This window comes from Lathyrus oleraceus, chromosome 5 (genome assembly GCF_024323335.1).
Source record: "Lathyrus oleraceus cultivar Zhongwan6 chromosome 5, CAAS_Psat_ZW6_1.0, whole genome shotgun sequence".
Taxonomy (NCBI): Eukaryota; Viridiplantae; Streptophyta; class Magnoliopsida; order Fabales; family Fabaceae; genus Lathyrus; species Lathyrus oleraceus.
This window is the reverse complement of record NC_066583.1, coordinates 570,414,123-570,429,630: the sequence shown is the minus strand read 5'-3', so window position 1 is coordinate 570,429,630 and position 15,508 is coordinate 570,414,123. Positions and strand designations below refer to the sequence as shown.

General features: G+C 38.4%; 1 protein-coding gene across 1 annotated transcript; it reads left to right on the top strand.

Annotated features, from left to right (window-relative positions):
* The first annotated feature begins 675 nt into the window (after positions 1-675).
* LOC127082133 (uncharacterized) lies at positions 676-1,206 on the top strand. Its single transcript, XM_051022356.1, has one exon. The coding sequence runs from the start codon at positions 676-678 to the stop codon at positions 1,204-1,206; it is 531 nt and encodes a 176-aa protein (XP_050878313.1).
* The last annotated feature ends 14,302 nt before the right edge of the window (positions 1,207-15,508 follow it).

Here is a 15,508-nt window from a genome sequence, read left to right as displayed (position 1 = left end):
ACATAGATGATATTGTAGTTAAGTCTGTTTCAGCAAACATGGTCTAAAAATGAATCCTCTAAAGTGTGCTTTCTGTGTGCAGGCAGGGGATTTCTTAGGCTTCGTGGTCCACAAGAAAGGGATCAAAATTAATCATAACAAGACCAATGCCATTATGGAGGCGAAAACACCATCAACAAAGAAGGAATTACAGTTGTTGCTAGGCAATATCAACTTCTTAAGGAGGTTTATATCGAACTTAAGTGGCAAGACTCAAGCTTTGTCACCTCTACTTCAACTCAAGCAAGAAATATTTGACTGGGGGCAAGTACAACAAGAGGATTTCAACAAGATCAAAGACTACCTTGTGCATCCTCCGATTCTGTCACCTCATTGTAGGAATAGAAGTATGAGATTGTACATAGTTGATTCCTATGCAACTTTAGGGAGCATGTTGGCTCAGGAGGATGATAATGGTGTCGAAAGGGCCATTTATCACCTTAGTAGAAACTAGATATAGTATAGTCGAAAAATTATGCCTATGTCTATATTTATCTTGTACAAAACTAAAGCATTATATAAAGCCAGTTGATGTGTATGTTTCATCTCATTTCGATGTTATTAAGCATATGCTATCTAAACCTATCTTACAATGTCGAATTGGTAAATGAGCTTTGGCTTTGATGGAGTATTTATATGCCTTTAAAGGCCATTAAAGGACAAGTGGTAGCAGACTTTATAGTCGACCATTCCATAGTACAAAACTCCTTAAGCTATCTGGAGTTTGAGCCTTGGAAGTTGTACTTTGATGGTTATACTCATAAAGATGGAACGGGTGTGGGGATACTAATTATTTCTCCTAGCAAAATTCCAACAAAATTCAAGTATAAGGTTGAAGGCCTTTGTTCGAACAATGAGGCTGAGTATGAGGCTCTGATAGTTGGCCTTGAGATCTTGTTAGAATTGGGGGCAACTCAAGTCGAAATAATCGGAGACTCAGAATTAGTAATAAAACAAATCACAAAGGAGTACAAATGTGTTAAAGAAAATCTGATCATGTACTTTGTGATAGCTAGTAGACTCTTACGTAAGTTTCAGGTGGTAAAAATTCGACATATACCTCGACTTCAGAATCAAGAGGCCAATGACTTAGATCAGATTGCCTTTGGATATAAAATTTCAATTACAAGATGTGATCGAGGTCATATGAAGAGTATGGTCGACTAGACTCTCCCCATCAGATTTGGAGGAAACAAAGCTAGGATATGCTGACAAAGAGAATTTCGAGATTCTTGCAATGGATTGTTTGGAAGACGAAGATTGGAGAAAGCCAATAATAGATTATTTAGAAAATCCAACAACGTCTACTAAATGAAAATCCATGTATCGAGCTTTAAGCTACGTTCTTATGGGAAACAAATTGTTCAAAAAAACACCTCAAGGAGTCTTACTCAAATGCCTTAGTGAATCTGAGGCATGCATAACCCTCTCTAGTGTCCATAGTGGGGCATGTGGGGCACATCAAGTGGGTCATAAAATGAAATGACTTTTATTTCAACAAGGAATGTATTGGCCTATCATGCTTAAGGATTGTATGGAATTCTCTAAAAGGTGTCAAGAGTGCCAAATGCATGCAGGCATACAACATATCACTGTAAGAGAACTCCACTCCATTGTGAAACCTTGACCTTTTAGAGGTTGGCGTTAGACCTAGTTGGAGAAATTTGACCAACGTCATCTAAAAGTCAAAGATACATTCTAGTGGGTATAGATTATTTCACCAAGTGGATTGAAGCTATACCTTTGATGAATGTCAACCAAGAAGCTGTGATCGAATTCATTCAGAAGCATATCATCTATAGGTTTGGAATCCCAGAAACTATTACAACGTATCAAGGATCAATTTTTACTGGTCGAGAAGTCTAAGAGTTTGCTAAAGAAATGGGGTTCAAATTATTAACGTCTACCCCCTATTACACTCAGGCTAATGGTCAGGTCGAAGCAACAAATAAGGTGGTAATTGGGCTAATTAAAAAGCACGTGGGGGAAAAAGTCAAGAAATTGGCATAAGGCATTAGACCAGATTTTATGGGCATGTCGAACCTCCCCTAAAGAGGCTACAAATACTACGCCTTTCCGGTTAACATATGGTCACGATGCTGTTTTACCAGTCGAAATCTACTTACAATCAATAAGAATTCAGAGGCACCATGAAATTCTATCTGAGTCTTATTGGAACATGATGTTGGATGAATTAGTTGATTTAGACAAAGAAAGCTTAAGTGCCTTAGAATTATTAAAAATGCAAAAAAAGAGAGTAGAAAAATCTTATAACAAAAGGGTCAAAGTTAAATTATTTTCGACTGGAGATTTAGTGCGGAAAGTGATTTTACCTATGGATCAGAAAGATAGAGCATTTGGAAAATGGTCCCCTAAATAGGAAGGCGCTTTTCAAGTTACTTAAGTTTTTTCAAACGGCGCATACAAGATCAAAGATTTAGTTAGAGATCAAAGACTCTTGAGAATAAAAGGGAAGTATTTGAAGAAATATAAGCCTGCACTTTAGGAGGTAAAGATATCGAAAGAATAATTCATGTAAAAGAGTCAAAACCATAATGGTAAAATCAATGTCAACTAGATTGCAAAAATGGCGAAGTCATTACATAAAGAGCCACGAAGGGCTTTAAAAATCATCACAAGAGAATTAAACTAAGACAGACACTTCAAGTAAATTTGAACCATCTAAAAGGGGAGATATTATTTCATTTTCCGGTACTTCGACTTTTGAAGCTTGAAGCTGTAAGGGTCGTTCCCTACCAGATTTGTAAGTAGTAAGAGTGTCAATCTCCTCCCCTAGTTTTTGGGCCTTTTCCACATGTTGCGGGACAATTTGAACTTCTTTTGCCAACACATCTTCGTCCAACTTTAGGAGTTCCTCTTTGCGCTCCTTAGCCCTGACAATCTTGGTTTGCAACTCTTTGATTTGCTGCTCCCAAGCTTTTATGTTCTTGTCACAGACTTTGATTTCTTTCTTATTCTTCTCAGAAGTCTTTTCTAACTCAACACTTTTTGCAATGGATTCAGAGGCTGCTTCCCATTTTGCTGTCTGAGTCTTTGATTTTATTTGAATTTTGTTAGAAGCTTCCCTTATTCGACCAAGGTCAACAACAACACAATCAATCAACAATCCTAAATCCATGACCAAATCTGTGACTTCTGAGGAGGCATGCATGGAATCGATTTGTTTTAAGAGATCTTTGATTCCGAAGGAAGCATATGTGTCATTCTCTAAAAGTTGGACTAAGTCGATGTCGAAGACTTTCTCCTTAAGTTTCTGGAGCACTTTGCTACCAGATTGGCTTGTGGTTGGACCTCCTGACACTGTCGAAGTGCTGGGACTTTTCTCTGACGAGCTACTTTTGACACTAAATATGGCCTTAAGATATTCCAAGGGATTTCTTCGTTTAAGCGCTTCTAACTCTACATGAGATAGGGAAATGGCAGTGTCTGTCGAAGGCCTTGTTGCTTTGTTAGTAGTATCAACTTTTGGGTTGCTCTTGGGTTGTTTTGTTGTTTGTGTTGGTCTAAGTCCTAGAGGCCAAAACTTTTGGTACTTGTATCGAATTATTTATTAATAATAAAAGGCTTTTTCTTTATTATGGTTGTTTAATAAAGTCCCTAGAATAGCTAGTCCGTTTAATGCATAAAGTGTGACTTGATCATGAGACCACATTAAACATAAGGACACTATTCTTAAAGTATCCGTAGTCGAGCTTTATTGTGAAGTGGGATAACATTAAAGCATTAAGACTATTATGTTTGTAGACTGATGATCACATCTCATGGATCATGGATAAAGAGTTATCAAGTCTTAAACATAGGTATGAATATTAAGAGTAATATTTATACCGGATTGACCCGCTATGAGAATACTATATAGAAAGTTATGCAAAGTGTCATAAGTTATTCTCATGGTGATAATGGTGTATACCACTCTTCGACCTGAAACCACTATGGATCCTAGATGTAGAGTCGAGTGCTTTATTGCTGATCCAACGTTGTCCGTAACTGGATAACCATAAAGACAGTTGATGGGTACTCCACAAAGCATGCTGAGGGACATGAGTGTCCTAGATGGAATTTGCCCATCCTGCGTAACAGGATAAATGTCTATGGGCCCAATATTGAACTGGACAAGGATGACACGGTCTATACCTTGTGTTCAATATAGACATAAGGGCAAAGGGGTAATTATACACATAATTATTATCACAAGAGGTTTTGTCAGATCACATGACATTTTCGTGTCTTGGGTAGCAGTGATGTGTTGCTAGATATCGCTCACTGTTTATTATGTTAACTGCGTGATTTAATATAATTGCCAACGTCGCGAAAACCTACAGGGTCACACACAAAGGACGGATTGATGAGAAATAGAGCAACTAAGGAACACCGTAAGGTACGGTGCACTTAAGTGGGAGACGAAATATGGTAAGGTACCAAATACTTAAGTGATTTTGGCATATTATGAAATATGGGCCAAAATACACTTAAGTGGGCTTTTTAGCTTGAAGCCCACACAAGTGGTTCTATAAATAGAACCCCTTAGGTAGAAGCATTGTCACTCCACTCAGACTGAAATTCAAGTAGAGACTTGGAATTTCGTTTCCCTCTCTCTCTCACTCAAAGCCTTCATTCGTACCAGCTAGCACTGAGATTGAAGGAATCCGTTCGTGTGGACTGAGTAGAGACGTTGTCATCGTTCAACGTTCGTGATCGCCCCGTGGATCTGTATCCAAGGTTTTGATCGTTACAAGGAATCTGCACCAAAGGTTTGAATCGCCACAAGAGGTAATGATTCTACCACTGATCATGCCCATTCGTAAGGATCACTAAATGGAGAAATTTTTAAATTCCGCTGTGCCTTGGATGGAAATTCTCCTTCAGTGGTATCAGAGCCACTTACGAAACCATGAATCTGATAACTGTAATAATTTCTGTAATAATATGATTAAAGACAGAATGAATCAAAGATTAAATTGAGATCGATCAAGTCATATATATGATATATGTAACCTTGATGCAAAATACATTATATATGATATAATGTTCTCGTTTCGTTCATTCAAACACTCAATGATTGTTTTCCTTTGAGCGATCAATGGTCATTTGCTTCTTGATCCGACATTAGTATGGTGAAGCAATGACGTGTTGATCAATCATACTGAATTAACAATCGAGATGTGTTTGACAGTCTGAAATTGGTGCATCAGGGTTCGTGACGGCACAAGGGTTGTGTTGTCAGAGAGTTATGCGATTGGGGTTGTGACTGCACAAGAGTTGTGCTTTCTAAACACTTTTTGGAACAGTGTTAACCGGTTAACGCCTATGGTTAACCGGTTAACGAAATACGAAATAAAATTTTTGAGGTTTTCAAACAGTGTTAACCGGTTAACGCTTTTGGTTAACCGGTTAACGCAAGACGAAATTCAATTTTCTGAGTTTTTCAAACAGTGTTAACCAGTTAACGCATTTGGTTAACCGGTTAACGCAAGGCAGAAAAGAATTTTCTAACAGTTTTCAAACAGTGTTAACCGGTTAACGCATATGGTTAATCGGTTAACGCAAGGCAAAATTCACCCGTACGACTAACTCAGTGCTTTAAAAGTATTAAGTGTTGATGCGAAAAGCGACATTGATTTTAAATGAATTGTTCATTAAAATGTGGTGATCGGTCGTCTAGATTTAATTTTAATTAATTAAAGGAATCAATAATAATAATAAAGTGTTTATTATTGTCTTGTGGTGATCGGTTATGACCTTAGTCTTCCTTTATTTTGTTTTGGGTTTTAAAATACGACCTGCGTGTCGTGCCTCTCTCTTAATCTCCCAAATGTAACTTCTTTTCTCATCTCACTCCCTCGTATGTAAAACGAGTTTCTTTTATGTAATGTAATGATATGAAGAGAAAGCAAAGAAGTCAGTGCCAAAGGAGGACAACCTTGAAGATCTTGCTTGGAGAAGCTTAGATCGTTGTAGGTTAGCTTAGGTTCTCTCTTTGGCTTGGGAGAACAATTGCGCTAGGGGCCATAACTGTTTCATTATGTATGTTGATGCATGTAAATGTATGTTGATGCATGTGAGAGACGGTTTATATGATAAACAAGCCGGTGAGATCAGAAAAATTGCAATTCCCTCAAATTAAATATTAAGTTTATGCTTTCCAAGTTTTAACACTCATCAAGACTAGTAATGGATAATGTAGGTTTCGCCTACGCGAGGTGCATGATCTATATATTAGTAAGGTGCGATGGGATAATTGTAATATCCAACTGTTAAAACAATGGGTCAAACTTAACTAAACAAATTATAATAAGATTATATATATGTTTAGAAGCAAGAGTTGGGAATGATCCATATGATGGATTGGAATAAGGAGTCATTCACCCAACTGAAAATTTCAAGAGTTGTATGAGATACAATTGGAAGGAGTTCCTACCTAAATAGCCTAGTTTTGTGTAATCCGCCTACGCGGACTTAGAATGAAGTGAAATATGGATCTCGACCCACTAGAAAATCTTCCAACGGGATTTTCCGAATCAAATCATGAGGGTCATTTGTTTTGAGTAAAATAGTGGGAGCGTATTTAATTAAAGGCCTAATTAAATATGTCTATGATACTTATATTTTCTTTAATCCTTGTGTAGATAACCATGACAACAAACACCTCTAACAACATATTGCGATCAAACCTTGACAAGGAAAAATTGTCTGGGACAAATTTCCTGGATTGGTACCGAAACCTGAGGATTGTCCTCAAACATGATAAAGGGAAAGGCAAGGAAGTTGCCAAACCCAAACCCACTATTGCTGCTTTGAAGCCTAGTGGAAGCATAGAAAAGGAAGGCACCTGCTTCCATTGCGGTAAGACCGCACACTGAAAGAGGAACTGCCCAAAGTACCTGGAAGATAGGAAGAATGGAGTAGAGACTCCAACTTCGGGTATTTTTGTTATTGAAATTAATTTATCTACTTCTGCATCATGGGTATTAGATACTGGATGCGGTTCTCACATTTGTACAAATGTGCAAGAACTAAAAAGGAGTAGAAAATTGGCAAAAGGTGAGGTCGACCTACGAGTTGGTAATGGATCAAAGGTTGTTGCCTTAGCCGTAGGAACTTATGAATTGACTTTACCTAGTGGTTTAATAATTCAGTTAGAGAACTGTTATTATGTACCAGCAATTAGCAGGAATATTATTTCCGTTTCTTGTTTTTGACAAGTTAGGTTTTTCATTCATAATAAAGAACAATTGTTGTTCAATTTATTTGAATGATATATTCTATGCTACTGCACAGATGGACAATGGATTATATGTCCTTGATCTTGAAATGCCTATTTATAAAATTGATACTAAAAGGATGAAACCTAATGAGTTAAATCCAACTTACCTTTGGCATTGTCGATTAGGCCACATAAATGAGAAACGCATTTCCAAACTCCATAAAGATGGACTGTTGGACTCTTTTGATTATGAATCATATGAGACATGCAGATCTTGTTTAATTGGAAAGATGACAAAGTCTCCATTCACAGGAAAAGGTGAAAGAGCTAATGATCTTTTGGCCCTCATACATACTGATGTATGTGGTCCATCGAACATACCAGCCAGAGGAGGTTTTCAGTACTTCATCACATTCACTGATGATTTCAGTAGATATGGTTATGTGTATTTAATGAAACATAAATCAGAGTCCTTTGAAAGGTTCAAAGAATTCAAGAATGAAGTACGAAACCAACTAGGTAAGAATATTAAAGCTCTTCGATCAGATCGAGGTGGTGAATATTTAAGCCTAGAGTTTGATGACCATCTGAAAGAGTGTGGGATCCTATCCCAACTCACTCCTCCTGAAACACCCCAATGGAATGGTGTGTCTGAGAGAAGAAATCGAACCCTGTTGGACATGGTCCGATCCATGATGAGTCACACCGATCTTCCAAACTCCTTTTGGGGACATGCGCTATTGACAGCAGCTTACACACTTAACCGTGTTCCATCCAAAAAGGTTGATAAAACACCATATGAGATATGGAGTGGTAAGAGACCACATATGTCTTACATGAAGATTTGGGGTTGCGAAGTTTATGTGAAACGACAAATTTCAACTAAGCTTGAGCCCAAATATGACCAATGCTTATTTGTGGGGTATCCTAAAGAAACAAGAGGATATTACTTCTACAGTCCTTCTGAGGGCAAAGTGTTTGTCGCTCGAACTGGAGTTTTCCTAGAAAAGGATTTTATTTCCAAAGGAACCAGTGGAAGGAAAGTAGAGCTTGAAGAAATTCAAGAATCACAAAGCATCGATACACCTATGGAGGAATTAGAGCAGGAAACACAAGTTGTTGTGGAAGAGCAACCTACTCAAGTAGAACAAGACCAGCGTAGGTCAGGCAGGATACGTCACCTACCTGAGAGATATGGATATCTCATAACAGATCAAGGTGATGTATTACTCATGGATTAAGATGAGCCTGTGACCTACCAAGAGGCCATAACTGGTCCCGAGTCTGAGAAGTGGCTAGAAGCCATGAAATTCGAAATAGATTCCATGTACACGAACCAAGTTTGGACCTTGGTAGAGCCTCCTGTAGGAGTTAATCCTATAGGATGCAAGTGGGTCTTTGTTGAAAATTATATCTTCGGCAAATATTTTTATATTGTATCCACAGAGATTGGTTGATATTACCGCCGTTCTATAATCCAATTTGTTATAAGTTTAGAAAGTAACAAAGTTGTTTTGATTGGAAAATTATCTTGTTAGTAAATGTCACTAAAAACAGTAAAATGGTTTTAATCAAATGTAAAAGCTTGGCAAGATTGGAGTTCACTATTTCAAATGCTTATGATTCCTTATGATAACTATATAGATTTAAGATTATTGATGATGTTCAAGTATCCTCTCAAATTCATTTATGTCTAAATGATATTGTGATAATCACTATATTGATCCTTAGACGATCTCTCCACCTAACTATCAATATAGCAATCTTTAATGTTTAATACCAAAGAAGAGTAATGAATAAATCTATCTCTACAACTTATTCACTACTAGAAAATCTGTTTTATGTCAAGACTCAAATAATCTCTTTCGACAACTACTCAAATCTGGTTTTCAAGTTAGGGCAAAAACAGTATTCAATACATCAACAATCTTTATCATATATATAAATCAAATGGAATACATAAACAAATGAGAATAGCTACTACCTCCAATCTTGACAAAAGGGAGTTAGCTCCTCATCATCATTCTTACAAAGCAGAATGTTAAAGAATAAGAACTCTGTTTTCTCTCTTACAAAACTATCTCAATGTATCAATGTGTGAAAATAATGAATGCCCTAGAATAATGTATTTTTATCTTCAAAAAGGGTTGACATTTCCTTAATTGAACATTCTCATCCAAAGCAGAAAAGCTACTCCAAGGCAGACACCAAAATGGCAAGCAGCTTTTCCTGAAAGACAACACTTTTGGCCCTTAATCAGCTTGCTGGATTCGCAGCCTTCGCGGCGCGAAGGCAGTTCGCGGCGCGATGGCAGTTCGTGGCGCGAACTGATGCTTATCCAGCTTCCTTGTTTTGCAAGCTTCATCCAAGATGTGGTGTTGCATTCCAAAAGCTCTTTCATCTAAAAGTTCTACAAAACTAACAAATCTGTGAAATAACTATTCAAAACAAAGTAAATTAAATCTAATTGCATTTATACAAATTAATAAGAATAAAAGTGTGTAATTACATCAAGGTTTGGTAAAAGGGACCAATAAAATGATATAAAAAGTAGTACTAATTGGTCCCTAACAGTCTTCAAAAAGAAGACTGACATGGATGGTAAGGTACATACCTATAAGGCAAAACTTGTTGCAAAAGGATATAAACAAATTCATGGGGTTGACTATGATGAAACCTTTTCACCAGTTGCAATGCTTAAATCTATTCGGATTTTACTTGCTATCGCTGCATATCATGATTATGAAATATGGCAGATGGATGTCAAAACTGCTTTCCTTAATGGGAATCTTCTTGAGGATGTGTACATGACACAACCTGAAGGATTTGACATACCAGAAGAAGCCCATAAGATATGTAAGCTACAAAGATCAATCTATGGATTGAAGCAAGCTTCCAGAAGTTGGAATCTTCGTTTTGATGAAACGGTAAAACAATATGGATTCATGAAGAACGAAGATGAGCCTTGTGTCTACAAGAAGGTTAGTGGGAGCATGATCGTTTTCCTGGTATTATATGTAGATGACATATTGCTCATTGGAAACGACGTCCCTACCCTGCAACAAGTAAAGACTTGGTTGGGGAAATGCTTTTCTATGAAGGACCTAGGTGAAGCAACCTATATATTAGGAATCAGGATCTATAGAGATAGATCACGAAAGCTGCTTGGCCTAAGTTAGAGTACATACATAGACAAAGTGCTGAGACGCTTTAATATGCATGATTCCAAGAAAGGATTCATACCTATGCAACATGGCCTGTGTCTATCAAAAACACAATCCCCTTCAACTGAGGAAGAAAGGGAACACATGGATAAGATTCCATATGCATCTGCAATAGGATCTATCATGTATGCCATGTTATGTACTCGACCAGATGTCTCGTATGCTTTAAGTGCAACGAGTAGGTACCAATCTGATCCTGGTGATGCCCATTGGGTAGCTGTTAAGAATATCCTTAAGTACTTAAGAAGGACTAAGGAATCATTCTTGATATATGGAGGTCAGGAAGAATTGGCTGTAATTGGTTACACCGATGCTAGCTTCCAGACAGATAAGGATGACTTTAGATCGCAATCTGGTTATGTGGTTTGCTTGAACGGTGGCGCTGTGAGCTGGAAAAGTTCAAAGCAAGATACAATTGCTGATTCTACAACCGAGGCTGAGTATATTGCCGCCTCAAGTGCAGCAAAGGAAGCTGTTTGAATCAAAAAGTTCATTAGTGAACTTGGCATAGTCCCTAGAATTGTGGATCCCATTTGTCTCTATTGTGATAACAATGGTGCTATCGCACAAGCTAAGGAGCCTAGATCTCACCAACGATCCAAACACATACTTAGGCGTTATCATCTCAGTCGAGAGATAATAGATAGAGGAGATGTGAAAATATGTAAAGTACCTACACTTGACAATATTGCTGACCCACTGACAAAGCCTCTTGCGCAGCAGAAGCATGATGGCCATACTAGATCAATGGGCATAAGGGGTATGCCTGATTGGCTCTAGTGCTAGTGGGAGATTGTTGGTGTAAGCCCTAGAGGCCAATACTTTTGGTACTTGTATCAAATTATTTATTAATAATAAAAAGGCTTTTTCTTTATTATGGTTGTTTAATAAAGTCCCTAGAATAGCTAGTCCGTTTAATGCATAAAGTGTGACTTGATCATGAGACCACATTAAACATAAGGACACTATTCTTAAAGTATCCGTAGTCGAGCTTTATTGTGAAGTGGGATAACATTAAAGCATTAAGACTATTATGTTTGTAGACTGATGATCACATCTCATGGATCATGGATAAAGAGTTATCAAGTCTTAAACATAGGTATGAATATTAAGAGTAATATTTATACCGGATTGACCCGCTATGCGAATACTATATAGAAAGTTATGCAAAGTGTCATAAGTTATTCTCATGGTGATAATGGTGTATACCACTCTTCGACCTGAAACCACTATGGATCCTAGATGTAGAGTCGAGTGCTTTATTGCTGATCCAACATTGTCCGTAACTGGATAACCATAAAGACAGTTGATGGGTACTCCACAAAGCATGCTGAGGGACATGAGTGTCCTAGATGGAATTTGCCCATCCTGCGTAACAGGATAAATGTCTATGGGCCCAATATTGATCTGGACAAGGATGACACGGTCTATACCTTGTGTTAAATATAGACATAAGGGCAAAGGGGTAATTATACACATAATTATTATCATAGGAGGTTTTGTTAGATCACATGACATTTTCGTGTCTTGGGTAGCAGTGATGTGTTGCTAGATACCGCTCACTGTTTATTATGTTAAATGCGTGATTTAATATAATTGCCAACGTCGCGAAAACCTACAGGGTCACACACAAAGGACGGGTTGATGAGAAATAGAGCAACTAAGGAACACCGTAAGGTACGGTGCACTTAAGTGGGAGACGAAATATGGTAAGGTACCAAATACTTAAGTGATTTTGGCATATTATGAGATATGGGCCAAAATACACTTAAGTGGGCTTTTTAGCTTGAAGCCCACACAAGTGGTTCTATAAATAGAACCCCTTGGGTAGAAGCATTGTCACTCCACTCAGACTGAAATTCAAGTAGAGACTTGGAATTTCGTTTCCCTCTCTCTCACTCAAAGCCTTCATTCGTACCAGCTAGCACTGAGATTGAAGGAATCCGTTCGTGTGGACTGAGTAGAGACGTTGTCATCGTTCAACGTTCGTGATCGCCCCGTGGATATGTATCCAAGGTTTTGATCGTTACAAGGAATCTGCACCAAAGGTTTGAATCGCCACAAGAGGTAACGATTCTATCACTGATCATGCCCATTCGTAAGGATCACTAAATGGAGAAATTTTTAAATTCCACTGTGCCTTGGATGGCAATTCTCCTTCAGTTTGTTGATCCTCTTGGACAATCCTTTCTTCATCACCAACGCCGTTTTGATTCTCATCCTCGTCCTTAAAGGGTTCTTCGTCGAAGTTAAACATAGATTGATCATCTTCTTGGTTATCATGATCATCCACATCTTGGTTGGTTTCAGGTGAACCATCTTCAGATTCATCTTCAGAAATCTCCCCAGGGTCTTGCATTTCTGCATCTTTTTCCAATGGGGCATCTTCGACTTGCTCATACTCAGGTTCAGAGCCACTAGAGTGGGAATGTTGGGTGATGATGTTTGGTGGGGAGTTTTCATGTCTTTCTGCAACAGGATCGTTCACTTCACCCATAACCCTTTGTCGAATGTAACAACGACCGATGTAACAGTTGGATGTTGGGGACTTCCTGCAGCAGCCTGAAAATTAGACAAAGATTGGGTAAGTCGAAGGCAAAAGGAGAATGTATCTAATTGGTTAAAAGTAAAGGTGAGACGTTTTACCTTAGGATCTTCATCCCCAGAACTAGAGTTATCACTCTCCATTTGTTATGGCGTCTTCTTCTACTTAGGCTCAAATTCAGGCCCATGTATTTTTTGGGCAGGAGATCTTTTTGATGCACTGGTTTTTGTTTTCGGATGAACAAGAGCGCCTTGAAGCTTTAGTTGTTTCTTCCTCCTTTGTTTGGTGGGTTTATAGGCATATGGAGATAAATCTTCATCATCAAATTCAATGGTTTCGACCTCAATTTCTTTTTGCTTTCTTTTCTTGGGGGTTAGCGATGGCTTTCTACTAGCCTAAAGGAAAAAGGAGTGTAAATATTTAGCAACAAGAAAATGATTCCTAAGTCGAAGGTGTCAATATATGGAATGCACATACCTTTGTTGTTGTTGCTTTGCTGGTATCTTCCTCTCTTGCTTCGGTGGATCTTTTTGTTGTGGGGGCAGTTTTCTTGGGTGGGAATCTTACAGCTGAAAAAAGAATCAAATTGTTGCAAAAATAAAGAAGTGAGGATCAAGAGAAGGAGTGAGTCAAAAAACCTCCCATTCCACACCTTCATAGATTTCAGATTCTATGTGAACGTCTTCTATGCCAATATGAAGATGCCATTTGAAACTGTCCAAGTTGTGCTTAGTCGAAACCACCCGGTTAGCCTTTTTTTGAGACTCTTGTCGAAGGATTTTTTGAGACTTTTGGAATGCTTGGATTTCTTTGATGTGAGTCAAAATACCTTTTTTAACTTTATCCTGCACAGAAGTAAAAGCTTTCGTAAGATGATGATGAAACACGGGAACATTACAAAATTTTGTTTCTTAGTAATCATGCCACCACAAGTCGAATTCGTGGGTGCAGAGAAAGTAAGGTTTAAAGGTGAATGGACCAAGTTTCATTTGACCAACATATCTGGATATTTGCCTGCTGCTGGTAGCCTCAGTGTGGATGGCGTTGTAAAGGAGGAGAGACTTCTTTCTTGCATAAAAGGGTTTTGGGAAGATCTGAATGAGGACAAATTATCGTGCAACAAGATTTGGTTGGTATGCTATGAAGGTAACATGGCTTTTTGATTGATTGAGTCTCAGGGAGAATACCCTAGGAGTAAGGAATGCTCCCTAAATAGCGACCGATTCAGCTTCTTTATCCTTTGATGGAGAGGGAAATTTCCTCGTAAACCATTTCGGACCACATGTTCTAAAAGCGAAGGGGGCCATGGTTGGAGTAAAGTTGTAACGCTTAGAAAACATCATCACGTAATTAGTGAAGCTTTGCTGAAGGTTTCGACCTTCATCACTTGGAGTTAACATTGCTAAGCGTGTTCCTTCGACTCTCCTATTCGTCACTACTGCAGCATCTGCATCAATGGGGTTGTGAGTTGGGAGACATGCTTCGAAACTAGCATTCAACCATAACTGCAGTAACCAGAAAGGGCCAGAGAGTAGTAAATTTCCCTTTGCTTGAATGTTTTTAAGGGTAGTGACTCCTTTGCCAAGAGATTCATAGAGAGTGGCTAAGATCATCTCGCTGAGGCATACGTTGCGTCCAACATGAAGTTGATTGCCAATGTGAGGAATTTCTTGGCTACTTGGAGAGACTTCGAAAAAAACACAACGAGACAGCCACATAACAAGAAAAGCAATATGCTCAGTTTCGGAAACTTCATCAATATCTTTATCATGGTAATAAGCAATGTGCATGGGGAAGGCATCCCTAGAAGTGTCGAAGCCAATGGTGTCTTTAGATAGGAAGTCTGAATCATAGGTTTCACCCATAGGCTTAAGCCCTGTGATGGAAGCGATGTCGAAGAGTGTAGGCATCATCATGACACAGGGGAGGTGAAAAGTGTGGTGGGTACTATCCCAAAAGTCAAAAGAAGAAACTAGCATAGTCTGGCGATAACCAGGTCCAACTCTCGACAATTGTATCATGTCAAAAATGCCCATTTCTTTCCAGACTTGGGATTTCTTTTTCTCAATTTTTCCAACCAACCTAAATAGTCGGAAGGATCTCGAAATAAAGGACAAGATCAAAATACCCTGAAACCACTGTTCATATAGGTTAAGTCGATGGATTCATCGGTTGAAAGGTTACCCTAATTATCTAGATTAGGGTTTTCCTCAGTGTGGGTTTCCTCGTTGACCTTGGGTTTTTTGACGCAAGCTATAGGTTTATACCTATGGTAAGTTGGAAAAAAAATATTAAAGCCTATCAGGATCAACATTTGGGTTGGATAAAGGTCCTAGCATTGCATGCGTTTTCCTAGAAATAGAAATAGGAATTAGTACCTGTGATTGAAAAATCATTCTCTATTCTTCAGTCAATGGTTCTGGAACATACTGTTGGTTACCCACGATATTTGGGCCCAAAATCCTGTCAGAGAGG